The sequence below is a fragment of the Nipponia nippon genome, unplaced genomic scaffold, assembly GCF_047370975.1.
Source record: "Nipponia nippon isolate SJK-2023a ecotype South Korea unplaced genomic scaffold, ASM4737097v1 scaffold_3, whole genome shotgun sequence".
In the NCBI taxonomy this organism is placed as follows: Eukaryota; Metazoa; Chordata; class Aves; order Pelecaniformes; family Threskiornithidae; genus Nipponia; species Nipponia nippon.
The window spans coordinates 113,250,019-113,265,196 of record NW_028262347.1 but is presented as its reverse complement, the minus strand read 5'-3'; the positions used below and the strand labels follow the sequence as shown (position 1 = coordinate 113,265,196).

Below are 15,178 nucleotides of genomic sequence, written 5' to 3'. Positions count from 1 at the left end.
ATTTCTATTTGGTAGCTTGTGATATATACGAGACACCAAAACTACAATGCATAAAATGATACTGGCATTATACTATGTCTTTTCAATGGACAAATGTGAGTTCTGTATTGTCAGATTAGTATACCACAGGTTTCTGCCATAAAATTTTCTTATAAAGCAGTATAAAAAATAAAAATAGGGAATTATGCTTTCCTGACCTCATCCTCTTTTCATGGCTTCGTGCATTCAGATTCACAGAGGTTTTTAACTGTGTAACTGCTGATGTCCTTGGTTTCCAGGACAATCAATGACTACAAACAAACATCTTGTACTGATGCTGTTTACACATGGGCTGCTTATATTTCAGATCACTTAGAACATGGAAAATGAAGATAATGTATGCTCATCAGGGGCATTGCCTTTTTCTTCTGCCTTACTGCCTCTTATATTATGTGCAGATGGCGAACTGCAAAAAACACTTTGTTCTTTAGCCTGTAAAGTGAATTACAAGAGGTATTGGGGGAAAAAAATAACTGCCATATTAGGTCTGTGAGGCTTAATAGAATTTGTCTGTCCTTGAATGGATGCTATTCCATTCAGGCATGGTAGGTTCTTATGCCTGAACTTGCAGAACCATGTTGTGAACTTTTCCACATGGAAAAGTTTATGCTTTCAGCCACACTAGATACCACTATCGGGCCTTTGCATTCCCAACTGCCTTTAGAAAAACTAGATTTCTTTTTAGCACCTTCAAGGTGATTATGTTCTCCTTACACATAGAAATATTCCCGGAGTAAGAATAGATTGTTCTACTAGTCTTTGATGAAGATTTCTTTTTCTTTCAAATTACATGATAAATATTTTGATGGTTATTTGCTGTCCAAATTCCCTAGATGGGTGTATTTTGGTTGTGAATGTTGACAAGGTAATGAACATCAGGTTATTTAGAAATGAAAGTTTTTTGCAGAAACACAAGCTGTTGTTGTTCCTTTTGTTGTGGTGGTGGTATGTTGTTTCCTGTGTACTAAATTGTGAGGTGCTACACTCACAGTTTAGCACCAGGAGGCACTCAATCAATTTCTGGCATGTTTTCACCTTGCTCCAGACTATGATAGCTGAGTAATTTTTCGCAGAACTTGCATTTATTGTGCCTTACAGCACCAATTCTCCTCTCCACGCATGCCTATGCACATATGCTTCATCTCTAACCTAGCAGAAAAACTGAGCCACTACTAGATCTTATAACCACCCACACTGGGGGGAATTGCACGCATATGTCTTGGCAGGATAAGCGCCCCCTTCCAGCACCCCAACATGGAACATATAGTTTTGGCTAAGCAATTCCTGCACAAGTTGATCAGAATATACTTGATGGAGAAGATACTCCTTTGAAATATTGTTTTATCAACATTATGTTGGAAAGTGTCTAATGCAGCAACTTTGAGAGAGATTGAAATGTCTGAACTTGCTGAGTTCCTTAGATATCAAGATATCTTCAGACTACAGTTGCTGTAAAGGACCGGGCTGTCCAAACTAGAGGTGCTACAACTACTGTTCTTTACTGTCTTTATAAATTGACAGGCTGCTGTGGCAGATGTATCAATGGTTACTATCACTGATTATTTGTATACCATTAACAGTTATCTGACTCTGGCCTAAAATCTGTGCCTTGATATTTGTAAATACCTTGGAGTTATTTTCCTCTCTACTATCATCAATGCTTTTTTAATTAGTAAGAGACAGCCTGGTTCTCCTGTGGTGGTTAATGAGGTGCGTTCAGTTGAATGCAGTGGGAATAGCATCATTCCCTGATGAAGCTTTCCCTGTCCCCGCAGAATTCAACAGAAGGATTTTTGTTCTTTGTCACTAAATCCAAGTCAGTTGAGATCAATATTTTTCACATTGATGTAAGCATCCAAAGTGGAGAACCATTTATTTACACTATTATTCAAAGGAGGTGTCCTCAACCTGTAGTCCATGGTCCTTGTAGCCCACTGCTAAGGAATGTGTGAGAGGCAAGTACGAAAAGCAAGCCCATTGCCAGTGCACTTGTTTGCTTCTTTGAAATGGGTTAGGGTTCCATACTCTAGAACAACACGCTGAGGTTGGGTGTGTACCGAAGTGTAACCACAACGGGGCAGCAGAGTGAAAGGAACTGAAATATCCTACAGCTTTCAATCCTTTTCTTTCTTGCATTAGATTGATTTCGTTTTGTTTCAACATTACTTACATTTGGCACCTGAGTTTTCTGAATATGCTTCACCATGACAAGACCACTTGACTCCACTTTTTCCCCAGTACCAGTTCTTTTCCATTGTCTTTTTATAAAACTTTTCATGACAAGGATCCATCATGGATTTTTTTCTCTGAAGAGGAGCTACTCAAAAGGGAGAGAAGTTCAAACAAAGACGGCGTTGTTGTTGTTGTTGTTGTTGTTGTTGTTGTTGTTGTTGTTGTTGTTGTTGTTGTTGTTGTTGTTGTTGTTATTATTATTATTATTATTATTATTATTATTATTATTATTATTCAGCACCATACCAATGCACAGTTCAAGAAGAAACCTGGTTTGGGATTCACATAATCTCATCCTAGGATTAGCATATTTTATGTGGTTTATGTGTAAAGAAAGTCATGACAGCAGGTACAAAGGAACATTACAGAAGTTGTCTTTACACAGAAAGCTTCTGATTCACAGTAGTTCAGTTACAACCTTCTCAAAGATTTGTGATGTTCAAGCCTCATAAAATCAGTGAAAATGCCTATATTAAATGTTTCTCTGGGTGATGTAAAGCCCCATTTTTTATAGATTTATTACTGTTAGTCCTATTTGATTTATAAAGTAAATATTAATATACTTTATTTCTGTAATATTTTCCCCTGAGAAATTCAAAATGCTTTGTAAGCATAAATAGAGAGTAAGTTACTTACCCAGAATCATATAGCAAGTCCTTGGCATATTTTACTAATGAAATCCAGGTACTTATGAATCTCTGTCCTATGTTTTCATCACAAGTCCATCCATATTTCCTCTTTTTATAGAACCTTTGGTGAGGCAGCAGGTGTTTTATAGAATTGAAGACTCTTCTTTTTTTATCCATCATATTATCTAGTCTTCCTCGTCACTTCTGCTCACATGCATGGTTCTTTGAATCTTCTCTTTTAAATGTTCTCCCAAGGTTTTCTTGTGTTTTGTTCCCCTCTCCCCCTCCCTGAATTCTCTTCAATTCTGGTTCAATATTACCACTATTACTGTTGTATCTGAACAGGTCACTATCTTTACTAATATTTGGTGGAGAAGTTCTGTTCTTCCTGTTTTATGGATGACAGGTTTATGAGATTTATTTTAGCGAAATGAAATTCAAGGCCCATGGGAAGTCTGTGGCAGGGATATTTCTAGAACTAATTTGCAGATGACACAAAGGTTGAACGAGCTGTTTTACAGAGCAATTTGGATTATATGATAAGATAAACTATTCAAACAAAATGTGTTTTAGTACTGCCAAGCATGCAAGACCACATGTGCAGGTTATGTTTACAAAGTAGAAGACTATTCTGAAAAGCAGTTTGAAAAGCATTTGTCAGGGTGAGGTCATAGTGGGTAATCATTTCAATTTGGGCTTCCAGTGCTATTCTGATGTTAAAAAAAAAAAGTTCTAGGGGTTCAAAATTGGGAGATGACCTAGTTATGGTGGGTCAGTATCTTTGCGAGGGTAGGGAAGATAGCGGAGGGATTTCCAAGGTGGAGGACAAAACTGTAACAGATGCAAGTGCTGGAGAATAAATCCAGATAAATTCAAATTTAAAAATATATAATTTTTCAAAGAAGATATAATTAATCATTTAAACAAGCTTCTAGGGAGAGAGGTGCGTTCACCACCACTATCTCCAGACATATACTTTTCTGGAAAGTGTTCTTGTTTCTCAAGTTACTAGCCTCAGCAAAGGGATGACTGAATAAAATAAGACTGATATTATACCAGTGGTCAAACTCTATCAGGTAATGATTTTTTTTTGCCTTAAAATATATGTAACTGCTTGTTCAGATATTAGTCAATTGTTGATTGAATTTGTTTGGTTTTGTGCTGAAGCCTAGAAATTATATTAAGCCTTCAGTGCATCCTACTGCCCACTGCTGGTCTGCAACCTCAGAAATTTACATGAGCTGTAAAGAAGGATATGTTTTGGCAATTGATGCTGAGACTCACGGTGTTTCTGTTCTTCAACAAAAACCTCCACCTGGTAAGAAATAGCTGCGTTTTCTGTTTTATTCAAGTAGGGAGGAAAGTGGATAGGTGAAAGCTTTTTTTTGCTTTCTTCTGTTCTATTGTGTACCTTACAGAAATTGTAAAGCTATATTGTAGAACCATATTTCTTTTATTAGTATGATAAACATTTGAGAATGTCTTTTGAACTTCTGTGTGGGTTTCTTTAGCACACAATAATTTGCTTTCGTTTTTCTTTGGGAAAAAAAGAGAAAAAGTTCTAAATACATCAAAACTGATAAAATGAACAATAGTTCCAGGAGCCCAGATCCTAATAACCAGCCCTACTAGATCAACATTAAACTATTGATATACCAGCTATACACAGTCTTTTTAGTATTAGTTAAGGACCAGTAATTTAATTTATTTTGCATGAAATATTGGATTGTCCTCATTTGATATGTTAGATAATGTTAGAACGGATCTTTGAAGACTCATGATGTGTCTTCAAACAACAAAACTGAATTTAATGTAATGTTGCTTAATAGAATTCCTTAAGGTCAGCTCTTTCTTACATAAATTATTTTCTAACAAAAACAAGGCTGTAAAGACTATCAGGCTTTAATGCAGAAAGTATGAAGCACAGAGAGTGAACAGAAGATGTCTTTGGCTTCAAACAAAGAAATCTGCTTTTAATTTATTCTGGAATGGGAGGACTCAGTACATGTCCCTCAGATCGATTGCAACTTGCTGAGGCAATTTGTCTGCCCTACATATATTCCCACATGTCTTTTTTCATGCGGACCTTTGGCAGGCCTGACTAAAGTTTTCTGGCAACAGCAGCCCATTCCATGTCTTCTTTTTTCTGGGAATCCTGAGGTCTCTCCTCTGCTACCTGCCACATGCTGCCCTTCTGTGCCCATTCAGAGGACTCCCAAGATGGAAGACAGTGAGACACAGCATAAAATGTTCTGGCAATGGCAATCTGTACCCTATCGTCCTTTGCAGGGATGGAAGGTGTCAGTCCTACTGTGCACATGAAGTTCACTGGTTCAGTCAGGTCTAAGAGGAGTACTGGAATATGCTTCTCCCCAGCACTAGAACTGGGTAACATCCTGTTGTAGACCAGCATATAACTGTTTCTCTAATGAACACTGAATCAGTGTTAATAGACAGGCTGGTGATAATCTTGTTTTCTTCTTTTGCCATGTAATACATCATTTTTTAAGCTGCAGCAAGTATCCCTGACTTTCCCAAAGTACTGTATCTCTGTTCAGTTTTGATAGTTAACACAGAAACAGAAGGCTGCTCTCAAAAAAAACCCAACAAACCAGCATTATTTCTCTGCTTTTGAAATTATCAGAGCTATAAGTTTACCAAAGCGAGAGTTGGAAATCATCAACAAATAAGAAGCTGAGGTGTGACCAGAAATGTTTTTGCCAGTTCAGTAGAAGGCAACAAGAATATTTGCCATTCAGGCTTTTCCTTGGCTTGTATATTCTTCTTTGAGTCCTGTCCTAAAACTGTGTAACGAAATTGTCTGTATGCAGGTTGTACTGAAGCTTCTGTTTAATTTAAAACCTACCGAAATCTGTATCTATTTAGCAGAATGCTTAAGTGCATGTCCAACTTTAAGCACATGCTAAATTCCTGTTATGGTGTTGCAAACAGAATCATAAGCAGCCACAACATTTCACTGGGGCATTTTTTTCAGACTGACTGAAGTCTCCTTTGTAAGTACATCAAATAAAAAAATCACGGTTAGAAATAACAATACTAGAACTTAGCACTAGAAGATAGATAAATCTGCATCTGTACCAGTCTGCATGCCAAGTATTGCTATCTACCTTTTACAGCTGTAAGCTGATTCACAGAAAGATTGTGCCTGCTCAGTTGCATAAATGACAGAAATGGTGGATATTGGGGAAGGATGCACATTTTTTATTCAGTATACCGAACCTGGCCTCTTGTTCAGTAGACTGGAATACAACTGACTTTTATTGCAGTATTGACATATAAACAAGGTTGACGTTATAAATTGTTTTCTTTTGTGCAGAATACATCCGTAAAATATCGGACGTGGTGTCATATGTTCGTAGAGAAGTACAGAAAAAGAAAGGTATTTCCATGTTCAAATCAAGCTAATAATAGATTTTTAGGCAGCACCAATGATGTCTGGGAGTAATAACATGTGAGTACAGCTGGAAGCCACTGGTTAGAAAAACTCAGCTCACACTGGCCTCTGTAAGACACATTGATTGCAATCTTTTATATGTTTACATGACAAATGATTAATAGCTTTTGTGCTAATAGACAGCCAAATGAATAGCCTCAGGAGAAACAGTGGCAGTGAAATAATTTCTGCTCATTCTAATTTAAATTGGAATAAGTGATGCTAGAATAGGTTCCCTACTGCTTAGTTTTAGTCACTTTTTTTAGAACTGCAATCACTTGTAATTTACTTGAGTTAGGATTGAGGGGTTTGTTTCAAACACTTTGTTTTGGGCTCCACAGTGCAAAAAAGATATTCACATAATGGACAAAGTTCAGCACAGGGTGACAAAGATTATTGCAGAATCTAAGTACATGACATGCAAAGATGGGCTAAGAGAACTACGTTGGTTCAGCCTAGAGAAAAGGAAATGGGGAATTTTACTATTGCTTCAACTACCTAATGAGAGGTTACAGAGAAGATGGAACCAGACAGGCAAAGGACACAGTTTGCATCAACAGAAATTCTGGGTAGATATTAGGAAAAAAAAAAACTTTCACAGTGAAGGTAGTCAGACATTGGGACAAGTTGCCCAGAGCAGCTATGGAATTTCCATTCTTGGGTATATTCACACCTCAGCTGGATATGACTCTGGACAACATGATCTAACTTTGAAGTTGGTTTTGAGTTTGAAGTTGGCTCGGTGCTGAGCAGGAGGTTGGATCAGAGGACTTCTAGGGTCCCTTCCAACCTAAATGACTCTCTGATTCTGTTACTGACAAACTTTAATGTGACTATTTAGCAGCCTTTACAAAATCAAATGGTTTCTCAAATTAATTTCTAGTTCATCAGACCACAGTAGCACTGTCACTTCAAATTATGTATACCAACTTTCTCTTTCGTTATCACAGCAAAAAGTCCAAAGATTATATATCCCATGAAGACTTTTTATTCACAAACAGTAGATCATCTCAGATGTGAAGTTGAGACACATTGTTGCAATAAATTAAATTTGATATTTTATGTTGGTTTTGTGCTCTCAGGTGGCATACCAAAGGATCTGCAAAAACCAGATTTATTTGCCATGGCATTTTGTAAAGAGGGACTGTACGCAGCTGGAAGTGTAAGGCATCCTTTATGCTTTTAACTTATTCTTATTGTGTGAAAATCAAAGAACATTCAAATGGAGTGTATTTGCAGAGTTCACTGCAAAGACAGGAGTTAGAAAAAAGTGGAGGCCTGCAGAACTATAAAGGTCCTCTCTGGTGGTGTATATATTTTCTTTATTAAGACTTGAGACAAGAAATTGGAAGGGAGCAGGGTGGGAAGAGATTCCATTTTTGTAGTCAAAGAAGCAACTAAAGAGGGCAATCCTATTTTTAACAAAAGACAAAGAGTATTCTAGAGGAACAGAAAAGACGGATGGACAAAAAATAGGAAAGGAGAGAAAATGGCCAAGAGAACTGCCAAATTGTTTTGTGCAAGATCTAATTCAATATTTAAACCAAACTGACAATGCCATTGTACATTACTGCTTAAGAGTAGGACAAATTCTTATACTGTCTCAAAAAAAAACAATATGAAATCTTAAGTATCAACTGATAAGAGAGTCTGTTGTTATCAAACATGGACTGTTACTAAGACTTGTATTAAAGAACACCTTCATTTTCCAATAGATTTATTATCCAGGGTAAGTCATCTGGATTTAAACATAATAGAAGCAAATGAGACCATTAGTGATGGGATACTGTTAAACACTGTTACTTTAGAGATTTTCAGAAGTTCTTGCCGTTCAGTTTTCCAGAGTGGGCTAGGATAAATGACCTAGACCTCATGGGGATTTGTACTTTTCTGCACAGGAGGGCATTTTATTCTTTTATCACATCAAAGGTCTGCAGTATGAGATGAAAATCTGCACTGATGTCTTACAACCCATATCCAGCCTCATATCCTCTCCTGATTACACTGTACTTCTGCTTGTCACTGACCAGGTATAGCATTTGAGATAATAGCATTACATAATGCAATGCTCCTGTGATTCTATACGTGTGTGCTGATATATATGAGTATGAAATGTCTGTAATGTAATCACACAAGTCAACAAATTATATCAGAGGTGAACTTAGTCCATCTTGTGTTTTTAATGAAAGATTGGAAAGACTTTTAATGAAGCACAGAACAATTGCCTCCTACGGATGGTGGATTATAAAGTACCTAATGCTGAGATTTCCCAACAGAAATACTTGTGTGTGTACAGTGGAGTACATGTACAGGGTCTCCAGTGCATCCAGGTCACGTGGGACCTACTGAGCATGAGCTCTAGGCTTGGTGTGTGCCTGTGCAGTAAGAAAAGTGTAGCTTGGGTACATCAGACCTACTGTGGCTATGCAACAGAGTTGTTCTGTACATGTACCTGAATTTGTCTGGCAGCCCAGTCCAAGATCCTTCTTTGACCAGCCTCATGTCAAGAAATCTTACACAAGGGTCCCAAATCCTCAAATTTCACCTGTTTTCCCAGACCTTTAATCATTTAAATTGTCATTTTCAAAGCTCTTCAAATGTTTTTCGTGTGTGTGTGTGTGTGTGAGGAGGTTCTGGGTTTAGGACAGCTCTGGTCACACTCTCTCTCTGATTTCATTCTCCTTTTGTAGAATGAGTAGAGAAGTTCTAAAATCTTTGTCATTATTAGTTATGAATTGTTTCAAAGAGGCTTTGAGATCTTTAGATAAAAACATCTCTTAAAGCTTAAGATTTATGGTTTGTGTTTTATGTTGGTTTAGAATATTTGTTGATTCCTGGAGTAACATGAAATAGGGTGTTTTTAAATTATTTTATTAAAGCAATTTTGAGAAGCAAAACTTCTTGAAAATGTGACTAGCCGGATCACTCCAAAATGAACTAACCTGATCTTCAGCTAGTGTAAATTAATATAACCCACTAAATCCAGCTGAATTCTACTGGGCATTTTTTACCTCAGTTTAGAGTCAAATATAAAAATTTAAAGAGTGAAACTCAGAAAGATGGGTATTTTTTGTTGAAGTCTTTGAAAGCTTTTAATGAAAAGTTTCATAGCTCAGTGATGGATTATTTCTCTTTATTTGTCAGGGGACAGTCTATACTTACAAACCTGCCCACAGTGGAGAAGCTGTCAAACTCTTGGATGCAAGCAGAAGTTGTTTTCTGGCAGCTGATTTTCTTACTCCAGGGAACAAGTACTGTGTGGTAAGAAATGGTATTCTTTCTTATATATAATAGTGGCTCTTTTCAAGTAACCAGTATGTTGCTAAGGCACAAAATCAAAAGCCTTGCAGAGATTGGGACTGTTCTGATACATGTTACAGTTGTGTAACTTCTCATTAAGGAAGTAAATGGCATTAATTCAGGTATGGCCTATAAAAGGGTCAGAACTTGCCCTAGAATGCAGGGTAGAGAATTCACAGGCTGCTAAAATGTCATATTGGTTCTGCTGTTATATTGCGTGACTCACTGTTGTTCAGGAATAGCTGAGCAAAAGGTGGATTCAATTCAGAGAATAGATGTTGGAACAAGAAATTCCTACTGATCTTTTCAGCCTTCAGAACAAATTGGAACAGCCTGAGAGATGCCTCTGTCTTGGGTCCAGGGACAAAGAAGGCCTTACTCATGGATCTGTCCATTCTGAGAAATTCCTTGCTTTCCTCCTATGTCTTTGACTCCTGCAAGACATATTTTAGCCAGCAAGTCTGATTCATCTGCAGGCCATGAATTCTTCAAGTAGCCAGCCTAGGAACCCTGGGGTCTTAATCAATTAGGTTTGCTGAATATGTATGTTTGTCATTAGCATGGGAATGATAAATTTTACCTGACTCTGAATGAGGAATGTGAGGGTTGGTTGATCTCTAGCCATATTTTACTATGGAATTATAAAATTGGCTGGATATAAGACCTCAAGCACCGTTATGATATGCATATTTTTTCATGTGGGAAAACAAGACCTTTCCTTAAGGCCTTTCCTATGCAAAGAAAATTATAAGCAGGTTTTTCTATTGCTGGCTGAATGGTGGGAGTGCTAATATTGATCAAGATTACATGTTTTGCCCTAGATTGTCTCATTCTGCTTAAAGACCATTCCTGCAGTTGCAGCAATTCACAAAAATTATTAAATGTTTTCCTTAGGTAGGTGTACCTTGCAGCAACTGGACTTAAAGGAAAAGCAAGATAATTCCAAGCAAAACTAGTAACCCTTGTCCTGCTATGCACAGACATTAGTTGAATTTATGTTCTATAGCAAATCACTAGTCACTTCCAGACTATTTGGTTACTCCACCATCTTTTGACTATGTTTTTCTCTGTTCAACAGTCTGTAACAATTTCAGGTGAAGTACAAGTTTGGTTGCTGGAAGATGGAACTTGCTTCAGCAAGCTAAACCTTGATACTGAGGTACATGTAACCAGGAGCTTATATAGTGACTGATACTTAAAATTTTCTTTAATAATTTTCAATTCGTAGCATAATATTCCACAGATTTGGATCAACCAGTACTGAGGAAAGCTCAGTAGTGTCTTTGAACAACCCATGAAAGAGATTTTAAAAAGATTCTTTTTCAGAATGTTTCCTTGAGCTACTCATGTATTTAACTCTGCCATAAAGCAGAGGAAACATTTCAATCTAATGTCCTAGTGATGTGTCTTTAAACATATATTTGTAATTAATGATCTAAATTTTTATGATAGTACTTTTATTAAATTTTTATTTTTAATGAGCGTCAGAACTGAAAGGAAAAGTTTCAAGTGTATAAAAACTAAATGCCTTTAACTGATCTGAAAAACGGGTTTTAGGAATTGAGTTGATAAAAATATTTCAAACTGTTAATGCTTTGACCTGATTTAAGATGCATTCAAACCCTGAAGTCTGACACAGTAAGAAAAAAATCACTTTCTGTAACAGCTGTACACATAACAGCGCATTCACTGTTTTATTTAGGTGGAACTTCTTTCACTTAAAATCTGGATATTGGATATAATGTCTTTTTTCTGAGGAGCGCAGAATTAGCTTTTGATATGTAGATACAGAGTGTGGGTAAAAATGCCTATGATGTCTCTAAAATCCTTTCTTTGTTAAAAAAACCTTTTTTTGATAAACGACATGGGGTTTCTTCTCCAAATTTTAGGGACTTTTAAATAGTAAAAGAAATTATATACTAACATATAGCATAATATATAACAAGATATGGAACTGTTAAGTATCTTTTACTTCTTAACTAGGCAACTGCTATGGCTTGCTGTCCCTCCTCCAACAGTGTTGCTGTAGGGACCAAAACAGGTCAAATCTATTTCCTTGATGTTACTGAAGTTGAAGCTCCACGGGTTGTTCACAGAATTTTTCTTTCCAAATTTCCAGTGCTGTCTTTGCAGTAAGTATGTAGTAACAAGGGCAGGAATATTGTCAATTTGTTGCTTGAGTAATGGTGTTAGTTGAAAAAAAAATTGAACTTTTTTTTCTAAAAATAACAAAGCACAATATTTTAACAGCTTCAATTTTTTCCAACATAAGGAGTAGTAGCAGGATTTATATGAGAAACATAACAAACAAACCTGTATTTTAAGAAGGTTTAACTGAGCACCTAAGATACTGATGTATAAGATCCTTTCTGACAAATCTCCATATGCACTAATTATGCACAATTCCATGTGTCTGAATTTAGAGGTTATTTCTCACTGAATACAAATTTGAGGTTTTGTGAAGTTAAGTTTAAGCCTTTTGATCATCCCTCCTTATATGGTGGATTTTTATTACCATTGTTAATTATTCATTTGCTTACAGTTCCAGAATTTACCAGTCCTCCTGTAATTAAGTCTAGTGATGTAAAAGGCTTTTTTTTATTTGGTTGATTGGTTTTTTTCAATTATTGAAAAATCTGAGAGTATTTTACTTCTACTTTTTTAAAAATAGAATGGATTTTGAACTGTTAAACTTTAATATAAATCTGCCTGTTATTGGATCTCTCTTCACAGTTACCTAAGATAAAACATTAAAAATAGATACAGAAAGCAACTTATTCAAAGTCAAATCAATGTAAACATGTCTATTCAAAATAATATCAAAATCTGTATAGTAGTTTTATTTTTTAAAAAGTGAACTTCAAAGAAAGATTTAATAAAGTTGTTAACACAGACTGCTATGGAGTATCATTAGCTTTAGATTGACCACCCACTCAATTAGAAATTGCACTCATAGCACTGAGCTTTATATCAGGCCCTAACCCTGTAAACCTAGAAGCTGAAATTTCCGTTGCGTTTATGCCCTCAATGAAGTCAGCAGAGTTATGGGAGTGGAATTATTTGACCCTTTTTATTGACTGTATTGAACTGTTGTCTACTTGGATTTATATTTTACCTAGTTATGATCAGAGTGGCCAGTTCCTCATCGCTAGAGCTACAGAAGGACATATCTTTATTCTAGATGCCCGGCCTTCAAAATTATTCCAAGTTCTTGGATATGTAGGTAATATATGTAACAACATTAATTACATTGTGCTTTCACTATTTGCTGTATTTTAAGTATGCTTGCTGGTCAGACTAAGCCATCTCCTTCCTTCTACTTATTTTTCGGAGGACTAAAACGTATTCTTCCCAACCATATTTTGTCATGGCCAATCTTTTTTTTTTTCCTCTGTAATTTTAGTTAGCAAATGCATCAATATTACTTATCTTCCAGGGCACATATAAGTCACAGGGAAGAGAATGGATTAGCTGACCAACTGTTCACAACTGCAGCACAAAAATAATAGAACTGGCAAAGAACTTAAGACCTTTGTGGCTCGCCATATGAGAATTTAGACTGAAAAACTGTAGCTCATGATAGCTGGGTGCAATCCCCTGTTACAAATGTGTGCCCCAGACATCTTTAACATGGGGACTGCTGGAATTGTCAGCTTTGCTGGTTGATACAGAAGAATAAAAAATGATGGAATTTTAACTCACAAAAAAATTCTTCTGAAATTTGTTAATTTTTTTTATGCAGTCTCTCAATTCCAATAACATTATATTTACAGATCACATCTGTGCATATAGATCTTCATCATAATTTTAAATATAAAGGACATTATTTTATCATTTTAATTGGTGTGACAAATATAGAATTACATCTCCTTAGATAATTTTTGGAATTTGCCTGACCATGTTCTCATTGTCTGGCTGGCTTCTTAGAGGAGGACTTTTCTGTGCTTTATCTGACAGTTATCAGCAGACAGACTCAAAATTGCTACAATTCAAGCTGGATGTAAACTCAGATTTGAATGTTTAATGTAATAATAACACTCTGGTGCTTAGCATTCTCAGCACCCGCTGCCTCAAGCTGAAGTTGTGTGTATGCAGCACTTTCTGAAACCAGGTTGTGGTTTGTCTGCCATTTTAATGCAAGTTCAAAACTGTGTGCTTGAGCTGGGATGTATTCTGAACAGGGATCTCATTTTGTTTCACATGGTATCTTAGTAAAAACGATGTTACCATGATTCAGTAACAATCTGCATTGGTGTTCCCTACCTGCTTCAGTGATGGCAGATGAAGTGCTGGATCTTTCTGTAGTTTCTGACTTCAAGAATGACTTAGTTGAAGTAGTCATACTTCTTAATGTAGCAGAGGTCCAGCGAGCAAGACTGGAAATTTTTTGTCTGTCTTCAGCACTCACAACAGGTAAGAACTGAAATATATACTATGTGATATTTTTCTAAGGCAAGAACGTATTATTGCCATCCCTTGACACAAAATACTAGCAATCTTAATCTCTTTCTTCATCTTATCTGTACATTCTCCTGGGACACCATTTCTCATACAGCCATCTGTAGACTTATAGGCAGCTGAATCATTCTAGCAGAAAGACTGTGATATTTTATGGAAAAGCCAAGGAAGGAAGAAGTAATTCACTTGCAGAATCATAAAGCCACCACTTAAACTACTACTACTACTGGTGGTTGTTGTTGTTTTTGTTGTTATTATTATTACTACTGTGTGGGCAATGCCCAAAACCAGCCACAAAGAGGCCTTGTGCTTGGCATCACCCGTATGCAGACTAGCATATGAGGTGCTCAAAGTGGAATCAATCCCACTAGCCTCTTCGAAGAATTATTATAGGTATATAATAGCTCATTAGGAAAAGATTAAAAGTTGATACATCTCAAAAAATAACAATTCTCTGTCTTTGTTACAGCTTTTCTATATAAAAGCACTAGGGGGAAAAGTCTACTGTATTTAAAAAACATTAGCTTGTATCCCAATAAGGAACATAACAGAAAAACATTCTATGAAAAAATTTGCCCTATGAGGAAAAGGGAAAAATTAAGGAGACTTAAGAATGGTGTACCTCCATTCACCTCCGGAAGCCTGGCCCTGTGTATCTGGACTGTGCAATATACATATTGGGACATCACAGTTAGAATCTCTATTCATAATCTGGAAGTAAAATGAAGGGAACCTGTTAGTCTTTCACTAAATTGGGTAACCCACGCTAAATTCTCAAATACTGTTCATGATTTGTTTTATATATGCCATCCTCAACTGTGAAACAACTCAGTAATCTGTTTGTGTCATTCAGGACACAGCTATAATATTATAGCATTTTAGAAGTACTATAAGCAAGAAAAAATGGACCTGAGTCTCGTGAGTAATCACAGAACTCTTAATTGTGTCTGATATTCTGGGAATATCTAAAACTGATATTCTAGGAATGCATTGATTTGGGGCACTTTCTGGAATCAGCTGGGAAACTAATTCAGTTGTCATGAAAGCACTTAAATGCATTAACTTA

The 15,178-nt window shown here is 36.4% G+C and overlaps 1 protein-coding gene across 1 annotated transcript in view; it reads left to right on the top strand.

Moving 5' to 3' along the window:
• The window catches only part of CFAP43 (cilia and flagella associated protein 43), a 49,791-nt gene that overhangs the window by 9,585 nt on the left and 25,028 nt on the right, over positions 1-15,178 (top strand). The window contains exons 6-14 of the mRNA XM_087766871.1: positions 4,068-4,218; positions 6,238-6,300; positions 7,437-7,516; positions 8,253-8,384; positions 9,499-9,615; positions 10,733-10,813; positions 11,638-11,786; positions 12,774-12,877; positions 13,927-14,067. Coding sequence (XP_087622997.1) covers positions 4,068-4,218; positions 6,238-6,300; positions 7,437-7,516; positions 8,253-8,384; positions 9,499-9,615; positions 10,733-10,813; positions 11,638-11,786; positions 12,774-12,877; positions 13,927-14,067 — 1,018 coding nt within the window. The remainder of the gene's footprint in view (positions 1-4,067; positions 4,219-6,237; positions 6,301-7,436; positions 7,517-8,252; positions 8,385-9,498; positions 9,616-10,732; positions 10,814-11,637; positions 11,787-12,773; positions 12,878-13,926; positions 14,068-15,178) is intronic.